At 33.1% G+C, this 21012-nt stretch overlaps 2 protein-coding genes and 1 pseudogene across 2 annotated transcripts; 2 read left to right on the top strand and 1 right to left on the bottom strand.

Moving 5' to 3' along the window:
• The first annotated feature begins 154 nt into the window (after window positions 1–154).
• Window positions 155–853, top strand: LOC129314477 (glutaredoxin-C9-like). Its single transcript, XM_054957920.1, has one exon. The coding sequence runs from the start codon at window positions 239–241 to the stop codon at window positions 668–670; it is 432 nt and encodes a 143-aa protein (XP_054813895.1). The 5' UTR covers window positions 155–238; the 3' UTR covers window positions 671–853.
• A 1203-nt stretch (window positions 854–2056) lies between these two features.
• On the bottom strand, window positions 2057–5752 carry LOC129312802 (protein ECERIFERUM 16). The gene is made up of 4 exons (XM_054955529.1): window positions 5186–5752; window positions 4853–4965; window positions 3192–3296; window positions 2057–2935 (listed from the first exon to the last, which is right to left on the bottom strand). Exons 1-4 carry the CDS (start codon window positions 5580–5582, stop codon window positions 2264–2266), a joined length of 1287 nt encoding a protein of 428 aa, XP_054811504.1. The 5' UTR covers window positions 5583–5752; the 3' UTR covers window positions 2057–2263.
• A 10217-nt stretch (window positions 5753–15969) lies between these two features.
• Window positions 15970–19172, top strand: LOC129312777 (zinc finger protein NUTCRACKER-like; annotated as a pseudogene).
• The last annotated feature ends 1840 nt before the right edge of the window (window positions 19173–21012 follow it).

Genomic DNA, 21012 nt, shown 5'->3' with positions numbered 1-21012 from the left:
AGGGAACATGATGACGAAAGAAGGCCGCGTAATATCTGGCTATCTGCCTACTTGAGAAAAAATTGCGTAATTAGCGTTGACGTATCCCTCAGAGACTCATTCAACTCGCATCATCATCGTCATATCTCACCCTCCATTTATACCTTCTTCGTCTTCCCCATTCATCTCCACAACCCAACCCCACCTTCTCTCTCTCTCTCTCTCTCTCTCTCTCTCTGTGAGGCTTTCTTACACAGGTATGCAACAAGCAATTCCTTGCCGGTCGTCATGGCGACCCCTTCTTCCCCACCATTCCCATTTCAACCCGACCAGCACATCGTCCTCTGTTTCTGCACTGAACAGAGGAAGTTCAGAGGGAATGGTGAAGAACATGGTGTCGGAGAACGCGGTGATAGTGTTCGCGAGGCGTGGATGCTGTATGAGCCACGTCGTCAAGCGCTTGCTTCTTGGTCTGGGCGTGAATCCGGCGGTGTATGAGGTGGACGAGGAAGATGAGGTGGGTGTTGTTACGGAGCTCCAAGAGACTAGTGATCGGGAACAGGGGAAGGTGCAGTTCCCGGCGGTGTTTATCGGTGGCAAGTTGTTCGGAGGGTTAGATCGGCTCATGGCCACGCATATCTCCGGTGAATTGGTTCCCATCCTGAAAGATGCAGGCGCTTTGTGGCTTTGACTTGTCATTTTAGTTTTCTCTGTGGTTTTCCTCTCTGTGGAGGACAGGTCATAAAGATTAAAAAATGCAGAGTTAACTTTTACCAATTTTCTTGACTTTGCTTATAATTTTAATATAGCTGTTTCAGTTTACAAATTTGTAATTAATTAGTGGAGTTGTTATCTAAACGTTCTGATTTAGTCACCATTTCTTAATTTAATTTGATTAATATAAGGCGCTAGAATCAAAAATAAATGCCAACAGAGATTGGGTTTAACAAAAAAAAAAAAAAAACCCTTTCGCCATGATAAATTAAGATACTGAATAGAATTGACCTCAATAAGAAAACACCAATATGCAATTAAAAATAAAAACTATAAAAATATAAATAAAATATGAAATGCAATTTGGCTGTGCTTGAAGTCACGGAGGTTGACTAAAAATTTACTACAATATTTCATACACTAAGAAGGCACAAGAACCTAACAATTCAAAAATATAAAATATTTTTAATTGAATTATCCTCAATAAAATAATTATCTACTTTTAAATTAACCTATTTTTTTATATTTATCCCTATTAAACATTCTATAATAAATATAAAGTCATTATCAATGGGGCTTTTTTTAATAAAAAGCAATATTATACTTTAAAAGATTTAAAAATATTTTTAAACATACAACTTATCAAAAAAATATTTTATATTTTTAAACAGAAGAAATAATACATGAAGTATAAATGAATCATCAATATACCTATAAAATTCATTGGAAGTTATGATGCTTGTAAGCCACAAACAATACAGCTCATTCAGCTCCAATCTCCATATAAAAGTACTCGTTTAGTCCACTCTAATTTATTTTTATGGGTTGAATTAATATATTTAAGACGTGAAAACTAAATCAAAAAATTAAGTTTAGAAGAAATAATAGAAGAAATAAACTATTTATTTAATTAAAATACAAAAATCAACATAATCATCACACAAGCGTGAATATAAAAAGCAAACCTACCCACATGTAGCAAGAGTTGAATAGGATATTAGTAAACAAGAATTTAAAAAATAAAAATTAAAAACATAGGAGCAATGTCTTAAAATATGAACGTTATATCCAAACAAATTTGGGCAAAGCAATGGCAATCTAAATTTCCACTAGCCTCGTACAGAAGTTCTATTTCGTCATGATTACAATCATTGAAAACCTTGCACATTGTTTTTCGATTTCCCCCCGCTCTTTCTTTAGATGACAAAATCTCAGACGCATCAGCCAAGCCAAGGACACCAAGGCAGGTATGGAAAGCGAAACGATGATCTCATAGCACTCATGAGATGTTGGTAAATTTCACCATCAAGATTTTAGTATTAAATGGCATAATTCATTCAAGAACAACTATAACAGCCATCAATGGAGCTAAAAGCAACGAGGAATTAATTCTTTATACTATGATTATAGAGTCACATATACAATCAATGGGCAATTATGAGGATCCACACTTCCAGCTGAAGATGACAGAAGGTCATTTTCCATGTTCATCAAGAATTTCATCCACGCTGTAACAACTTCAAAACTCGATGGATCTACATTAAACTCTCGCGGGAAAAGGCAACCTCGCTCAAATTGTATCTAACCATGATTCTAATTCCTCTAACGTTTTAGCGTTGCTTCTAGAATGTGAAGAAGAAGATTGTGTACCATGAAGGACAGGCTTTTCTTCAAGTGGCTGTAATGAAGCGTTTGGCTCCATCACTTTCGATGTTGCCTCCAACAAGTCATCAAGTTCATCATCGAGACTGGCAGTAATTGGCATGGTTTTGGATGAATCTGGTTCTTTATTAAGAATCTGTGAGCCCAGAGCAGAGATTCCTCCAGAAGCAGGAAAAGAGGAGTTGGACGTAAAGGCAGGAGAGTCCATAATCTTGATCTCACTAACTGAATCAAGAAGCATATCTAATTCATCTTCAGCATCAGCAACTTCAAACGTCGAGAGTTTGCTTGTAGGATTTTCGGTGGAAGATAAGTTAACTTCCGAAATGGGATAAAGTACTCTATTTTGGCCTGAACTGTGAATCTGCCCACATTCAACATAATTTCCAGGTACAACAATCGCGTCGGTTGATGGCAGGGTTGAAGCAGCTGGGTTGCGATCACGGGACCCAGATGATGTAAACTGATCAACAATCTTATCATCTGCCGCAAAATCATCTAGAATAGATTCTTCAGCTGGCTCTGTAGTTTTCAGTTTACGAGGTAGTTTGTCACTGCTAGCTGTAGAGCCTTCGGCAAACTGAAACAAACCAAAACAACCTTATATGAAGTTTACAAACCATGTATCACTCGTATCCAACATGAATGACAGTTTAAGTGGTCCTTGTGAAAATCTATGTTGGTTACTTTCAGCAGCAAACAATGTTACCAAAAATTGAGTAAGTTTTTGGATGTAAAGTTCCATTATAAATGTGATTGAACAGTAATGTTCTGAGATTTGAAAAGAAACGGTCTCCCATGAAGTTTTTTAAGTTCAAATCTGAGACTAACCCTACCAGCTCAGGGGGTAGCAAGTCAGGCTCAATGAAAAGTCTCTTTGATAAGTCAACTTTGGCAAGATTTTCTGCTAGAGCGTGCAGGTTTAAGGAAAGAAATGATGCCTGCAGGACAACAGAAACTTGATCAAATAAGGTAACAAGGAAAAGTAAGGCAACAATTTGCAGAAAATGAACTCAGAATCAAAGATGACAAAGTGCTGCATAACGAGTATAACTATAATTCGATTAACATGGCAAAGCTAAACGCCAAATTATAATCTTATGTAGGCAGAACCTATTCATTATTCCTCAATTTATTTTTCCCCCTAAAAAATGGCATCTGAATGCCCCAATGAACCTATCCCGAGCTGGCTATGTGTACTCAAAAGTAAAAATTTCCTTAATAGCATCACCGATGCTGCCTTGTGCTTCATGTTACAAAAAATTGAAGCAAATATAACAATTTGGCTTATGGATGCTCCAGCAGTTGAATCTGAAGATAAGTCAGGCCAAAAGGAGGAGTAAACAGACACACAGAAACAAAAAGACACTCTGATCATAAATTCACAAAGATCAGGAAGCTGGATCTTAAAAAACCCCTGATCTTCGTGTCAATTGCCTAGACTGCAATTCTTAAATAGAGACCTCACTAACAAACACTACCTGGTGCTACAAGTCTAACAATTCACACATCCACTCAAACAATTTAAAACATTGAATTCGTAAAGAACTGAGCAGAAAGAGATTCCCATAAAAGTTACCTCCATAATTTTGAAAATCCAATAAGCACAGGATGGAAACATAAACATGACTTGCATCTTTATTGCATTCAAAGGGACAATAAATGATACAAACGAATGAAACACAAATTAGCATCAATATGAAGACTTGTGACAATGATAATCACCCTATTGAAAGAGAAGCTGCTAGGTCAAACCAGATGTGAAAGACTGGAGCTTGAAATATAATGAATGAGTGCAGTCAATGGCACTCATTTCAAGCGCCTATAGGCACTGAGATTAGGGGCGTTCATACAAGCAGCAGCAAAAGATAATCATGCGCACATAGGAGAGGGGAAACCCTAAGTCCCAGTTCAATAACTCTAAGTAATAGGGAAAAGTTGTTTTCCACTTGAAAAGATTATCATTTAGGTTGTCAGTCATTCGCTTTAAAACAACAAAAGTAGTTTTAAGACTTGGCCTCCAAAGAGCACTGTTTTATGAAATGGTTGAGCACTTGAGCTAGAGAAGTTAACTTGCATGTCAAATCTTATTACAATTGTTCACACTTGTTTATTTTCTATTTATACAGCATATTTTATAGCTTCCGTCCTATCTTAGCACACTTTATTCTGGAACTGCTTTTCTAGTGCCTTTAACTTTCAGGCGCTACGGTAAGTCTAAAATTAAAATGAACGAAACGCAGGGTGCAACACTCAAGTCAAAAAGCATCAAAACGTCTGATCTATGGCCTTCTCATTCTAAAAGGGATTACTGGGATTGTTTAACTAACTCCCGATGATGTTACTAATGAAAACTAACAAAAACTACACCAAAAATTCATAAATTTTTTAATAAAACCTTAAAAACTTGATGACGAGAGCAGTCTATTTTACATTGAGAATGAATTACTCAAAAATTTCATTCTTATTATGTTCATCTTTGAACATGTCCAGTTACCTCGTGAGTTCCACTTGTCTTATCCTCTACAACAAAATTATCATCCCCAAACCATGAAAGAATGCCCTCTCCTCTGACTGCAAGCATAGCACTTAAGCCCTCGTTGAACTCCCCTGCAAGAAAATATTACTTGAAGATGAAACAAAATCCAAAGAACATTCTGGCAATGCTCTACAGATGAAATAAACAGAGATATCAAATATAATGCCGCTAATAGGAAGGCAATGTCTAAAAAGACGTGAGAGGTGACAGTGAACAATGGTCCAACAGAGGCAACAAAACGGCATCTGATTCCCATTGCTGAGTATCTGAGTCATGAAGTAAAAGACATACCAGAAAGAACGTCATCCAAAGATGTAACGCCATCCAAACTGGTATTTTCTCGAGACTGGGCCTCAGCAAGCAGATGGCAATAATCCGCCCCTTTACTTTTAGGCAAAATAATATCAGAAGTTTTACTGGAACTGTCAAGAGAGAGCCCTTCCGATTCCGCGTCCAAATCTTCATCATCATAACGGTCCCAATTCGAGGGGAGAGCTGGCGAACCCTTAGAGCGATGGGCTTTCTCGCTCAATTGCTTACCCAATGACTTGTTAGCAGTTGTTGCAGCATCATTTGAGCCACCTGATGAAGAGGGTTTAAGCTTCTGATTCTGATGGCTGCCATGAGGCCTCTTACAATGATGCTGAGAATGTGCTCTCTTTGATTTTGCCAATGCTTTTACATCCATTGCACTCTAAATTATATGAAGTTTATCGGAATCAAGAGACAACACATGAATCAAGGAGTTAATTCATTAGGATTTCTTCTGGATTGGATCAAAGGCTAGTTAGGTTTCAGAGTTGGGTCTGGAATCAATTTTCTTCGGGGGGGGGGAAGAGTTCAGATGGAGGCCGCCCCAAGAATCAGAACGACACCGTTTGCATGTCTCGTGTCCGTGACTCTGCTTACGGCGCCTCGCGAACTGGATCTTGTGCTGTATACGAATTTGGACCCGGGGTTAGCGTCGCGTGACTGAAGAAAGGACTGAAACAGGCGGCCTGTAAGTGGCATTAGGACTGGGTTCGGTCATTACATTTGATTGTACAGATGAAACAGGGATATTAAGATGATTTTAATTATTTAAAATAACATGTATAAATTTTTCACTCTGAAATATATTATTTTTGTGGAGAATATCTATTTGTTATTTGCTGAGTGTGTTTACTTATTTTGCTTTTTTTTCAATGCATAAGGCAAAATTCTTGGAACCGAATTTTCTAAACAATGAGCAGATTTTAAAAAGTCATTGAAACGATAATGTTCCAAGGAGAGAGAGAGAGACTCCGGGGCTTCATTCATGTAATATCCAAATTACTATAAATAATGGCCCCCTTCATTGAGGTTTTCATTCCTCTCAACGAATATTTGGTCTAGTGACATCCATCCTTATGATCATACATTTTGTAGGTTAAAAAATAAAACCTCCATATAGTTAAAGGGAGAAAAAAAAAACCTCTTGTGTGTGGGATTGTTGCGTGGTGTGAGTCATGTGAGTGTATGTGAAACACATGTATGGAATCTTCTTTTGCAAATAAGGGTTAGATAGAAGGGTTAATGAGTAAATAGAACCTAAACTATTGCTCAAAAATTGTCCTGAATCCTAAACTCTTAAAATATGTAAAAAAAAAAACTCTAAACTTTTAAATTTATCGCAAAATAAACTCTGACTGTTAATTTTCTAACACTATTTCCGTTCACATAGGTACTGTTTAGGATTTATTTTCCTACAAATTTAACCTTGACCATTACATTACCCACGTGGATGGTAACGGTGTTAAAAAAGTTAATGGTTAAGATTTATTTTACTATAAATTTAAAAATTTAGGATTTATTTTGTATATTTTAAAAGTTTAGAGTCCAAAGCGATTTTTGAACAATAATTCAAGATCTGATTTACTCATTAATCCTAGATAGAATATTGCAAAAACTATTATTTTTGCACCAAATATTTGCTTTTAAATTCAAACAAAAGTTTGAACTTTCACTAGATGTCCATATTTAACACCCAACTGTATATTAAATATGATTATTGCACAACAACAACAAAAAACATTTACATTTTTTCTAAATTTTCTTAAATATGATATTCTCCAATTAAATAAACAATCTTCTGACTAATTAAATAGCCTTCTCCCCCCCCCCCCAAATAGCCTTCTAGCATCAATGAATTACGCTGAAGGTAATTTTAAAATTTTACTAACATTAATTAATTTAAACTGAATTTCTTAATTTAAATAAAATTGTTGGCAAATTTTTATAGTACATTTGTCAAATTAAAACATGACAAAATTTAAAGTTCATTTAAATTTTTAAAAATATATAAAAATTGTAGACAATTTATTTTATTTTTGGAAAATATATCTACATAGATTTAAAAATAGAAGTTAAGCGTGGATAATTTAATTATAATTTAAAAAGTACTCCCTCAGTTTCAAATTATAAAACACTTTTAGATAAAATTTTACATACCAATAAATCTCATTAAATACATTTAACAATTTTATTTTTCCAAAATAAAAATATAAACTTTTAAAAATACTCATCATTTAATATATTGAAAAGAGAAATAATGAAAATTAATTATAGAGAGAGAGAAAGGGTAATATTAAAATTGATAAATTTATTGATACATTAATCCACTCAAAGTGTCTTATATTTTGAGATGGAGAAATTCTTATAAAATTATTCTATAATTTGAGACGGAGGGTGTATTTAAAAATTATGGATATTTTGGGACAACCATCAAACTCATAAATTGGTCAGTGTTAATTATTAACTTGTCAATGGTGTGTTGGGAGATGGCATCATCCTACAAGTGAATTTTGGGGACCCAACTATATATGAAAAGAATGTTTGGCAATTGGCATTATATGTGTATATATATAATTGAATATGTTTAGTGGATGAAATATCTGTTTGTGACCAGCTACATATTTATACTGTTTTCTTCAAACCAAACTTTTTTATGCACTAATTAATTGTTTATTAAGGCCACCATCAACTTAATTCCATTCTGGCGTCAAGGTAAATAACAAACATCTCTTTTACACTACCCTACACTTTTATTCCTCTTGCGCCAATTGTATGCATTCAGATCAGACAATACTTATCTTATTTGCATTTATCTTGATATACTCCCTATATAATCAAATGCGAATAATTTGACATATATGTTTATTGGAAAGGAAATTCTCATCGTAAGAACTCTCGCAAATGTTAACCATTAACAATGTTCATTGCTTTCATGATAATTTCATTGAGAAAATGATCATAATCGATCGACATGTAAAAGGAAAAAAGACAAACGAAAAAAAAAACTAAAATCTCAATTGTATTCTTCCAAGCAATTAATTTTATTAGCGGAGTAATTTATCATATATCAAGAAATTTTATAGTAATTAACGAACTTATTAACTTAGTATGAACCGTAGGAGCTTTGATGTCTCTTATTATATAAAGCATATGATTTAAAAGTTGATCTTGAATCTTTATATATTATATCAAAGAATTTATCCTTTGCCTTCTACATTTTGAGAGAGGGTTAATTTCTACTATATATTGGCAAAAGATAATATCAGTATCTCATTAAAAAAGAGAAAGAAAGAAAATCTCCATAAACACAGAAAAAATTGTGTGCGTGTGTGTAAGAATTAACGTACGTAGGAGATTCGCTATTCAGGAATTTCTTTGTTTTTTTTTAAGTCAAATAACCAAAAAAAAAAAAAGTAAAAGTGATAAAACATCAATCATGCGTGGGAGTGGGCCTGGTTTGTCTTTGAATTGCTTAAAGCGAAGGGTTTTGAAAATCTGTCATTTCTGTGGCTTTCCCCGCATGTACATATCCAAACTAGCCAATAATTATATCCTATTCAATAAGCTAAGAAAGCAGAATACCAATAATGATTAATTAATAATAATTCAAAGAAAATTGATCTTATGGGCATATATTAATGTCCGCGACCTTTGTTCTTTTTATTTGTTTGTTTTTTTGACTCTGGAGATAATGGAGGATGGATGTTGAGTGCATGATAAATTGGTGATGGTGACCTTCACTGGAACATATATAGAAGCAGAGAGAAGATGGTGATGATATATATATATATATATTACCAACACAAGCGCAAAGCATATAATTTGATTTTTCATCTATAAAATAATATATGATGTGGGCATTATTTACTCAATCTCTTTATACATGCATAATGGATTGATGGTCCCTACTTATTTAGTATTTCCCTCTATAAAGGGGTAACTACACAGAGTGTCGAGGCCAATATCAATTCTTTAACATATTCAGCTTTGCCAACAAAAGAGAGAGACTAGCCTTGTAGATACCAAGTGATGATGAACTTAATTGTGCTTTTTTTTTTAATGCTTTCCAAAAATCAAAAGGGAGACAATATCCTTCATAGAATTGAGAAGTATAAATGCAGTAAATCCTTAATTTATATTTTTTAAAAAATTTACATATATTCATTTCATTCTATTCAATATTGCAATATACTTTTTTTTTCTGAAATACTGTATTAAAAAGTATAAGACATTTTAAATTTTTAAAGTTTAATTGATACAGCTTTTTCTAAAATTATATTTAATTAGGGGTGTAAATAATAAGATTAACATGAAAAGAAGGTATAATTTTAAATGTCATTAACCAATTTATTGGATGATATGAATTTGCATGGGAAAAAGAAAATAAACGAGGAACTAGTAAAATCCGTGGATTAATTCTGCTTGAAATCAATATATATCTATGATTAACAAAAAAAATGCTAAGCTCGACTTGGAAAAAAATTAAATCAAAACCTGCATTCCTAATATTGTACAAAATTACACGACATTGGTTAGTGGTAGTCAATTCTACGTATATCACAGTGCTGGCATCTTCGGCCAACATCCACAAACACAATCCAATCCCGCCTGCTGGTTCGTTTGTGTGTGTGTGTGTTTTTTTTTTTTAAATAACTACAAGTAATTATGTAATATAGGTTGATTCAAATTAAATATAATATTATTAACAATGGGAGGGATCAAAGTGCCATGACTTAAAAAGACAGGCACGAAAGTTGCATCCAGCCTGAATTGCTTTGCTTGACAAATAAACATTCTTCTTCAAATTTGACCAAAAAGTGATCAATGATTAATGAACAATAGTGCGATAAGAGTCCTACACAATACAGCATGATTATCCACTACGTGGATTGCAAATCAGTCACCCTCGTCTAATCTCCTTCGTATGATTTTTGTTTCTATCAATATATATATATATATATATATATATGTATATATGTATATATTTGTATAGGGTACTTAATTACATATTTACATGCGTGTGTGTCCTTGAGATTTTTTCCTTAAATAAAACTTGGGACTATATAGGATAAGTACTTTCAACTTTATGACAAAATATGTTCCACTCTCTCTAGTTCTATCTATGTATGACTTCTAACTATCTCACTATAATAAAAGAGACTGAGTCAAATCATTGATATATCTTAAAAAGAAAATATATTTTTTTAATTTAATAGCTACTAGTCCGTATATATTTTTAGGCAAAGTAATTTATAAAAATGACTATCAGTTAACCACAGTATCTGCACACTAAACAATTCGCAGCAGCCTTGAAGAAATTATTAAATAACCAAATTACATTAAAGGAAGAAAAATTAGTGCAACTATATGACTAGGATCCTTAATTAAGGAAAATAAATTGAGAAAATGGTTAATGTTTTTATATATTTAATGCTTATTATATATATATATATATATATATTGAATTGCCATGCAACTACGCAATTATATACTCACACACACATTGAAAAGAGAAAGCATGCATATCTGTTAGAAAAGTAAAGTATAAATTGCAAATCAAAAAGAATATTCATCCCAAGTGCCTATACTGTTTCTTGGGTGCGTTTGGCTCAATAATAATGCATTGGACTCCTCTAACATGCTGACACTTGTATTGCAAAATGAAAATAAAAAAAGAAGTTAAAATAAAATAAACAATGGGATATTCAAAGAATTATTATAAAGAAAAGAATGGTTAATTTCTCAATGTTAAAAAGGCACATATTCTCCAGCTTTTGACAAGCAGAGACCATGTGGGGGTTCTGTGGGAATCCTAGATCTAAATCTGTTCAGCTTTTGGGTAATAATTAAAATTAGTTTAAGCGAGATCGCCCTAATTAAAAATTCGGAATTCACTAAATTACCCTTAATACTTCTTTATTTTCAATACACAATTACATTTTTGTGGCAAAAATAATAATAATAATACATAACTTCATTTTAATTAAATTTAATTTAATATTCATATGCTTGATCACATTATTTTTATTAATTAATTAATACATAATTCATGTAGAATGAAATACTAGAACAATAAAACTTCATGGTAAATTTTTACTAATCAATCATAATTATTGCTGGCAAAACAGCAATAACCAGGATTACACCAAAATTTTCAAACTTCACATCAACGACACAACGACCGTAGTCTTTCTTGTTCACGATGAACATATGATGTCAACAAAAAATCATGAGCAAATAGTTTACCCCAAAAAAAAGTATGATCAAATAGTCATTTACAGAAAAATTATTCAAATAATGGAAATATGTAATTTAAAATTTCGATTCTCATAAATTTTAAATTTAAGATACATTAATTTAAAATAAACTGCAATGGATGAGGGATAAATAAATAAGGTGACTCATTTTCCATATTCAGTGTGCACCTAAATATAATACCCACATCTAGTCTACCTAGTTATACTTATACGCTTAGTAGTTAAATTAATTATTTGATTTAAAAATATTTCGTACTAGATTTAAAAAATTAAATTAATTAATTATCATTTCTTATTTATTCTAAAATTTAGTTACAAATTTATTTAAAATTGATTATAATTATATCCTATAGAAACAATTACAGTTGTTTTCTCAAATTTTAAACTAATATTTAAACGTATAAGTTCTATATAGCTTTAGATGTAAATTTTCTGTGAAATAAGAAATTTCTCATATGCATAAGAGTGATTTTGAAATCTGAAAACATTATCGGTCTTAAATAAAAGATGATAATTGAAAAAAAAATTACTATTGAATAATTGAAATATAACAAATATTATACGTCACATTTTCATCAAAAGAACAAACCACACCTGCCAAACATCTCCTCAAGAAAATAGAGTTTGCTAGGTTATGTTGTACTAAATGAACACATGGAACTATATTGTGACCTAAAGAACAAATATAGATCATATAGCATGCATATAAATAGAATAATAAATTTACAGTGCAAATAATTAAATAAAAATAATGTGTAGAAACAAAAAGGACAGGCATGGAAACGAACATATCCTTGGTGACAACACTTTGCTTTTCCCTGAACACTTGGTTTTTTTCAAATGCCTATTGTTTCTTCTAACAATGTCAAGCTAGAGAGAGAGAGAGAGAGAGTTGTGGAATTTGAATAGGAATCTCACAAGGCATTGAAAGTTGAAGCCTTTAAAACAAGAATATTCTGAGGCCGCAACCCTTCAACAACTAAATTCCAAAAGTTTACATTAAATAAAGTTTGAAACCCAATAAAAAAACATCATTAGATTATCATTAACGTTTTCGCTACTTGAGCTCCCAGCAAAGTCAGCTCACATCCAGACGACTGCTCGCACTTCCAAAAATTCACTGCCTTTGTCAGCTCACTGTCTTCTTTAACAACTCTGCATTTTCATATCATCCGTTATGCTTTCTCATTTTTAAATATAAGTGAAAATAATTAACTTATATAGTTTAAAAAGTTAGTCAAATATAACAATTTTATCTGAAATTAAATTATTCATATAATTAATTAAATAAATTTATCTAGTGAAAATAAACATTAATTTTATGAAGAATAATTAAAAAAATGTATAAATGCTTTTTGAAATTTCATAAAAACAAAGAGACCCATGGTAATTTCTTTTATATAATTGAAAATGGACAGATGATTTATTATAACATACACTTTTTTCTTAAAAAATAAAGGTGAATGATCCTAAGTACTATAATTAGTTATTACTCTATGAAATATTAATTAAGTTTTATAGTATTAACTTTATTTATAATCATTAACTATAAGAAAAAACGTAATACAAATTTTAAAAATATTGATCAAATATAATGACTTAATTACCTTTCATTAATAATGAGATGGTTATCTTACAGTAGAAATAAGAAGGGAAGAGGGAGAAATATTCTCACATTAATAATAAACTACAACAGTTAAATAAGTATACATTGATTTTCATATATATATATATATATAGATGAACTGATCAAAATTAAATTAATAATTGACATTCTAGCAGAAGCAGCGCTTACCTTACTCAGGGGCACTTCCAAGAACCAAGATGTTATCGCATTTCCACAACCACATGTGAATCTACAGAACATGTATTTCCTATAAAACGTGAGCGTTGAGGTTAAGCAATCGTTTTCTTTTCTTTTTTCTTTTTCTTGATGTTATAGAGTATTTATACGGTGGGGATACTACCTTCATATAAATGTATCTTCTCGGAATTTATAACAGCATGCCTTATAAGTTATACTCCCTTTGTTAAAAAATTATAAAGCATTTTTAATTAAATCTCATACTTCAATAAAATAGTTACTTATTTTCAAATTAACATATCATATTTTCATATTTACTCATATTTAATAAGATGTTTCACTCTAAAACAAATATAAAGTGATTTTTTATTGGGAGTACTTTTGAAAAAACACATTAATTACCCTTAAAATACTAAAAATGTCTTATCTTTTTTAAAATTTAACACCTCAAAAAATGCCTTACATTTTTTACTTGCATTAATAATTAATTCACAGTTCTAAAAAAATGTTAGTTGAAACCTTATTTTCTTAAAAAAAATTGCATCTTTTCAATTTTACCTTCATTAAATACATTATATAAATATTTTGATAATGATAATTAAAATTTTAATACATTATTTTTTAAAAAGAGTGATAATTATAAAAATCATCTAATGCTCTATATTTTGGACCAAGCAAGAGGCTTCTAGAAGATGCCCTATACTCCTCTAGTTTTATTTATAAGTCACTTTTAATATGTGTCACTAAAAAATTCTATCTAAAAATTTAAAAAGTTATAAACTTCGCCCTTATTAAATAAACATACTTTAATAACATATTTTTTCTCTCTGACATGCAATGGAAAGTAACAAAGATAATTTGTGATAAAAATTTAATGATATGACTTATAAATAAAACAAAAAAAATTTCTTTCTTTGCATAGGACACACGAGAGTATTGTGGTCCACATGTAGTATTTAATTAGAATTATAAAAGTATTATAAGGAAATGTGCTTTATTTTAAAGCAGGCATTGTGTAATTAATTTCAATCAGTTGATTAGCTGGTGTATATATTGGAGGAATAAATAAGTAATGAATAATCTTCTGGCATTAGATAAGAAGCTGTCCATTAATATAATTTTATGGGCATTGTCTTAATTTACTTACTCTGTTAAGCTATGCAGTAATTAGATAAGTCACTGTATCTGTGATTTACCCATTGTACATATACACACAGGACCGCGCCATTTCATAGGTTAACCAATTTTCCATTCAAAATCTTTTTAAAAGGAACGAGGAAGTGTTAGTATAAAAAAGGCGGTAAGGTAAAGCTATCTATAAAGTAACTATATATATATGTGTGTGTGTGTGTTTACCCCCAAAAAAAGTAATTATATATATGTATATATCTGCCGTCCAAAAATTGACGAGAAAAAGGTGACATATCTACCGCTCAAAAGTGACCACACAATCAAAAGAACTATGTTTAAGCTTGACTGCTTGGTGGCATCATGAGAGATACAGTAACATATATATATATATATATATATTAATGATAAATTATAGTGACAGTAATGAAGACAGGAAAAACAGAAGCCAAGTGGGGAAGAAACCCAGTCAACGTAATTGAGGAACATGGTCGGGTTTGTCTTGAGGACGATTATTCCCTTTTCTGTGTTGTTTCGTCGTTTCCTTTTGTTTTACCTTCCTTGACAGTTTGGTGCGTGCATATGGACACGTGCATGAGTACTATTTTCCAATACTGAGACCAGCTTTGAGCCTACATACATACTAATTACAAAACCATTGATCTGATCTTCTGTATATAATTCCAAATTCTATATCTTGCTTGTTGCTATCAATTTCAGGTTGATCAACACAATTAATTATTATTATTATTACTACACAAGCACAGAGACACACACAAATGGTCTACATGCAATTTTCAACATTTAGGCGTGTATGTATCAATCTTCTTCGGGAAATCACTTTGCACTTTCACTTTGACTAAATTCAAGACTCAAAAGACATTGCTTTTTGTGAAAAATGAGCATTAAAGCAAGTTGAGTGTGATTGGATAGGCCTCTCTTTCCAGTCACTCTCAAACATATACATGAGATATCATGATTCTCCCTTTCCACAGAAACTGCATTTTGGCTAGGGAAGCGTGGCACTAGTGGTTCTTTATCAAGTTGTGCACTGCAATTTCTAGCTACGAACATTTATAGAGGTATGCTTCTTTGAATGGCAAGCCTATATGTATAAAGTAAATCTAGGTACTCAACTAGCTTCTCATTACTCATATGCAAATTACAAGATAATTCAAAGTAAAATGAGTAATAAGCGATCTTATCTTCTGAGCAATAATACGACGTTTCTAACTTAGCAATACAATACCCGTGGTGTTTAATTAAACAAGATCTTTAGATATATTTGAAAAACGTACATAGCGGGGTTCCTTTTTTTTTTAAAACCAAAAAAAATGGTGATTAGAGAAGAATGGATTATAAAAATAAGAAAACAAAAGGCAACGAATTATGGGACAATCATTCCGAATGGAGATTAACTTTCCTACGATCTCATCATATGTGTCATCATACACCTTTGCCCCCCCCCCCCCGGTCTTCTCTCTACTTTAGCTTTTCACCGCCTCCCATAGCATCTTAATTTTTTAATATTCCACCTAAAAAGCAGATAATTAAATTGACTGTAACGTGTGTGTGCGGGGGAGAGAGAGGGGAGACAGAGAGATCCCATCTTGCATATATCAGTTTGTGTTGTTTAGGGCTGGAAGCCATAATTAAAAGGGCTTGCTTGCCTATTCTCCGAGATTTTCTTCCCTTGAATGAATTCGTCATCATATCACTAATACTTCTCAGCTTCATATTGTTACTTTCTGGGTTTCTCACAAAAATAAGAAGAAGAAGAAACACAAGCTGTGAGATATATATAGATGCTGCTGCCCATGGAGAAGATAGACAATGGAGAAATTTCAAATATCAGTTTTCCTCAGAACCATCCACCAACCGCCGCATCATCTAACAATACCAATCCTCCTCCGGTTCTCAAGAGAAAGAGAAATCTCCCAGGAAACCCTGGCAAGTCTCTCTCTCTCTCTCTCTATATATATATATATATCTATAGTTTCTCTTTCTCTGATTCTCTCTTGCTTTTCCTTTTCATACGATAATCAGCTTTGAATATACTCCAGTCTATCTGTCTGATACATACACGAGTATTTTAATTCTCAAACTCCGAAAGCATTTGAACATAATTTATACGCAAAAATTTTAAGAGAGATTCATGTTTTTCATGTCTTTAACAGCATAGATACACATTGTTTGATTCTTTGTGTATGTATGTACAGATCCTGAAGCGGAGGTGATAGCCCTATCACCAAAGACTCTGATGGCGACCAACAGATTCCTGTGTGAAATCTGTGGGAAAGGCTTCCAGAGGGATCAAAATCTGCAACTGCATCGACGAGGGCACAACCTTCCATGGAAGCTGAAGCAGAGGACAAGCAAAGAAGTTAAAAAGCGAGTGTATGTGTGCCCTGAAAAAAGCTGCGTCCACAACCACCCTTCGAGGGCTCTGGGAGATTTGACTGGCATCAAAAAGCACTTCTGCAGAAAGCACGGCGAGAAGAAGTGGAAGTGCGAGAAGTGCTCCAAGCGTTACGCTGTTCAGTCTGATTGGAAAGCCCACTCCAAGACCTGCGGTACCAGGGAATACAAATGTGACTGTGGCACCATCTTTTCACGGTAATTAATATATTTACACAAAAAGTATAGTAGTACTAGTAACTCCTCTTGTGGTCTCTAAGGAACAATATTCTGAAAGCAAGCAATTAGGTTCTTTACTTGAAAAATAGAAAAGGACGACTGAGATTTGCAATATATTGCCTGAACTTCTATCCTCACATATCAGTCACGAGTTGACCTCAGCTCAGATGGTTCAGATGATATATCACTTTCAACATATTGCAGTAAATATATAATCAAACTTCGAGTCTTTTAAAAACATGATATGAAATGCAAAGTATCTTTCGACCGGGGTTTAGTTTTTCTGAGTATTTTGAAACAAAATTTTGAATACACTAGACTAGGTAAATCTAAAAGTATTGTGCGTGTAACTTTGTGCCTGCAGTCTCTGTGGCTTTAAGGAGTAAAGCAGAAAACGAGTGTTAGTGCAGACAAAGAACTTTGAGAGAGGAGCTTTTATGTATCATCTTGTTAACGAAACGACAAAAGCTAGCTCCTACTTTGGAGTTATCTGCAAACCTTTCCAAATTTTGCGATTATAGTTGATCCCGTTCTTTTTTTTTTTTAACTTAAGTCTGACTCCTATAGATTTATAGTTCTTAGAAGTCATTTATATAAATCACCTTTATGATTTTCCTTGAGATTGTTGATGTTGGATTTTTGGTACCGGAGCAGGAAGGATAGCTTCATCACTCATAGGGCCTTCTGTGATGCCCTAGCAGAAGAAACAGCCAGAGTGAACGCAGCTTCCAACATCAACGTAATTGGAGCAGCTTCACTAGGACCAAACAACAACATAGCGACTCATTTTCCCTCAATCTTCAAGACAATTTCAAACACCAATACCGAGGAAGCAAATAATAATCAAGCGCCTATTAGAGGGCTATCCCTATGGATGGGTCATAATCAACCTCATCACCAACCCGATCATCATCACACAATAATAATGCCTAATAATGGCAATTTCAGAAACCTTCATGATCAGAATATCCATCATCATCATCATCAACTTGGGAACCACCAGCTTGTTTCACATCCGCAGCAGCTAAATTGGGTATTTGGAAACAAGCTAATTTCAAGTTCTTCCTCTTGCCAAGAGCTAGCAAGCACCTCAATTGGAATGATAAGTGTTCCTTCCTTGTATAGCTCCCAACAACATCAAACATATCCATCATCCTCGGCGAACATGTCGGCGACGGCATTGTTGCAGAAAGCTGCTCAACTAGGGGCAACCTCGACCACTTGTGACCCCACATTTCTGGGGAGCTTAGGGTTGAAATGTAGTGGCGGTACTATCAACAGTACTAGTCAAGGTGGTCAAGAAGATGATCATGGGAGTAACAAATATTATGGGATGTACGGTTCAGGCTCGGGTTCAGGTTCAGTTCTCACCAATCTTGGTGGCGGAGGAAGTGATCAGACAGCAGAGAACAACTCGGCAAGTGATTTGTCACAAATGCACCCATCAAAACGCCCAAGGCGGCAGGTATTACAGAATGAAGAAGGAGGGCAAACTAGGGATTTCCTTGGTGTTGGTGGCGTGCAAACCATTTGCCGCCCTTCATCAATCAACGGATGGGTCTGATTTGATTCGTTAGGTTTAATAATCAAGACTAATATCAGACCCAATATAGTACAATGCGACACTTCAAATTTTTACATTGGAAAACTGTTTTTTGGGGTCATCACATGGTGGTTCCTGATGAAAATTTCTTCAGATATATTGCGTACGATAAGCTAATTATGCATGGAATTAATAAAACTTCGTTCATCAAAGTGGGTAAATTAACTAGAGGATTGATTTTATATATATATATATATATACTTCACTACCTAAAACATCCACTTGAAAGTGTTTTTATTGATCCAATGTATAGTGAGCTAGCTTGTACGTACATTGCATGTACGCTTAAGAAATTACAGTGCATCTTCCAGTTTTTGCCAGCTCACTTTTTTGTTACTTTTTCTCGATGTATGGAAAGGAAAAGAAAGATTGCAAGAAAAGCTATAAGAGTGGACGGTGTGGAGCTGGAGGAGGGGAATTAAGAGATCTGTAAAGACTTTGGAGGGAGGAAAAGTCGCAGATTTATTTTGAACTTCGTGGAAATAAAGTTACATGGAAAAGGAAAAGAGGAAAATAGAAAAAAGTTTTATCTCTGTATATTTGGATCTCACACAGCATGTTCATCTGTGCTTCTCTTTCCCTCAATGAAAGGACCACACCACAGGTGCTCATTAGTTATTTATATCTCTCATTAATTTCATCACAAATTATATTAGAGGATCGGACTTATATCTGGGCGAGTGCTTGTAAGTTTGTAAGGAAGCTAACGAAGTTGGGTTGAGGAAAAGGGAAGGAAAGAGAAGGGGTGAGGAATCACCAGATGCTTGATAAGGAAATTGTATGGAAGTAACTAAAAATTACGAGTTTAAACACTAGTTTAAGTAATCAGAAATCTCAAGTTTAAGTTCTGAGAATGCAGTCATGTTAATAGTAGAGCTTCCATCAAAAAATGTCATGTCTTAACTTAATCTAGATTGATCTAGACTCTTGTTAAGTTCTCTCAACTTGATGTAGGCCTAGCTCAAGATATGAGATGCTTATAAAAAAAGAAGAAAGAAAGACAGGGGTAAGGAATGCATATTCTTTTGAATCTTGAAAGCTGACTCCTTTTTGTAAAAATGGGAGCTTTTGTGAAAGGGAATGAATTTGTGGGCTAGTGGGAGCGAAGGAAAACAAAGAAAGCACCGCTTTTGGACTCTATTATTGCTCAGTTTTTGCGCATCTCTGTGTTGTGCTTCTTGTCCTGTCAATCTGATCACGTTCATGGGGAATTTTTCCCTTACTTTTCCTTTTCCAATCACAAAAAGCATGATTCCAGTTAGGGCTTTTAGGTTACTTGTTTATTAGATTATAATAATGAGTAAGCTTGTTCATGCTTGTGCTCTCCAACATTGCGTATACCTATAGTATTTCAAGATTGGCTATCTTTCTGAGACATGCCAAAATTGGATATCCTCTGAGAAAATTCAGCATTCTTATTTAATGATCATTTCCTCCTCTTCTCTTCATTTAATGGCTACGCCACCGTCATTCTATTTCTTTGGATTGATCCTCATCTGGATGGACAGAGAAAAGAACGGTGAAATTAATTAGAGACCTTCTATTTTCCGAAATAGATAGTATTACCATTGTAAAATTTGATTATTTTTCTTACTCATCCAAACATAAAAGGGGAAAAAGAACATTATTCTTTTCCATCCATTTCTTCTCTCCTTCCATTTCATTTCCTCTCCCTTGTTCTCCACTTCTCCTCATCCAAAGAAAGCACGTGGAAAGTTTATAATATTATGCCTACCACTATGCTGTTTAAAAACTTACAATTAATAAAATATTTTAAAGAACCCAAAAAAAAAAAAATCTTATCGTGTCAAGACTATTCAATCAACCCACCAGTTAATTATCCAACGCTGAGGTGTTTTCTGATGTAGTGTCATAGATATGAGTGTGCATTTAATTGGTTGTGTGACCTTTGGCCAAGAAAAAAATGGTTATGTGACCAGGCTAATTATTAACAGCAAGAGATTTCAAGATATACTCCCTCTATTAAAATATATAAGGTATTTTTAATCTGTTGAGACGTAATCATTATTTTTTTTAAAAGTATCCTATTGATAATGATTTTATATTTATGGTAAAGTATTTAATAGTAGTAAATATTAAAAGATATGGTTAATTTAAAAGTAGGTAATTACTTTGTTAGAGGATAAAATTTAATTAAAAATGCCTTACATTTTTAAACAAAAGAAGTACATAATTAATTGATTGGTGGGGGTGTGTGTGTGTGTGAGCTGCCCGGTAAATTTTAACATTCAAATAATTTACTTAGAAGTTAGTTGATTACAGATTGAGAATTCGTTTGTTGATCAATGATTTATCTCACTTTATCAATTTGTGTTTGTATTATAAATTTATAATATGTGCATGCTTTTATAACGCA

Source organism: Prosopis cineraria, unplaced genomic scaffold, assembly GCF_029017545.1.
Source record: "Prosopis cineraria cultivar Desert tree isolate PC_DT_omini unplaced genomic scaffold, ASM2901754v1 PC6, whole genome shotgun sequence".
Classification (NCBI taxonomy): Eukaryota; Viridiplantae; Streptophyta; class Magnoliopsida; order Fabales; family Fabaceae; genus Prosopis; species Prosopis cineraria.
The sequence above is the reverse complement of the archived record's forward strand: the minus strand, read 5'-3'. Positions and strand labels throughout refer to the sequence as shown.

Coding starts and splice junctions, on each gene's coding strand:
- LOC129314477 (XM_054957920.1), top strand. CDS start 239: ATGCAACAAGCAATTCCTTGCCGGTCGTCATGGCGACCCCTTCTTCCC.
- LOC129312802 (XM_054955529.1), bottom strand. CDS start 5,582: ATGGATGTAAAAGCATTGGCAAAATCAAAGAGAGCACATTCTCAGCAT. Junction 4,966..5,185: donor TTTGGATGACGTTCTTTCTG/GTATGTCTTTTA, acceptor ATTTTCTTGCAG/GGGAGTTCAACGAGGGCTTA. Junction 3,297..4,852: donor AGACAAGTGGAACTCACGAG/GTAACTGGACAT, acceptor GTTGTCCTGCAG/GCATCATTTCTTTCCTTAAA.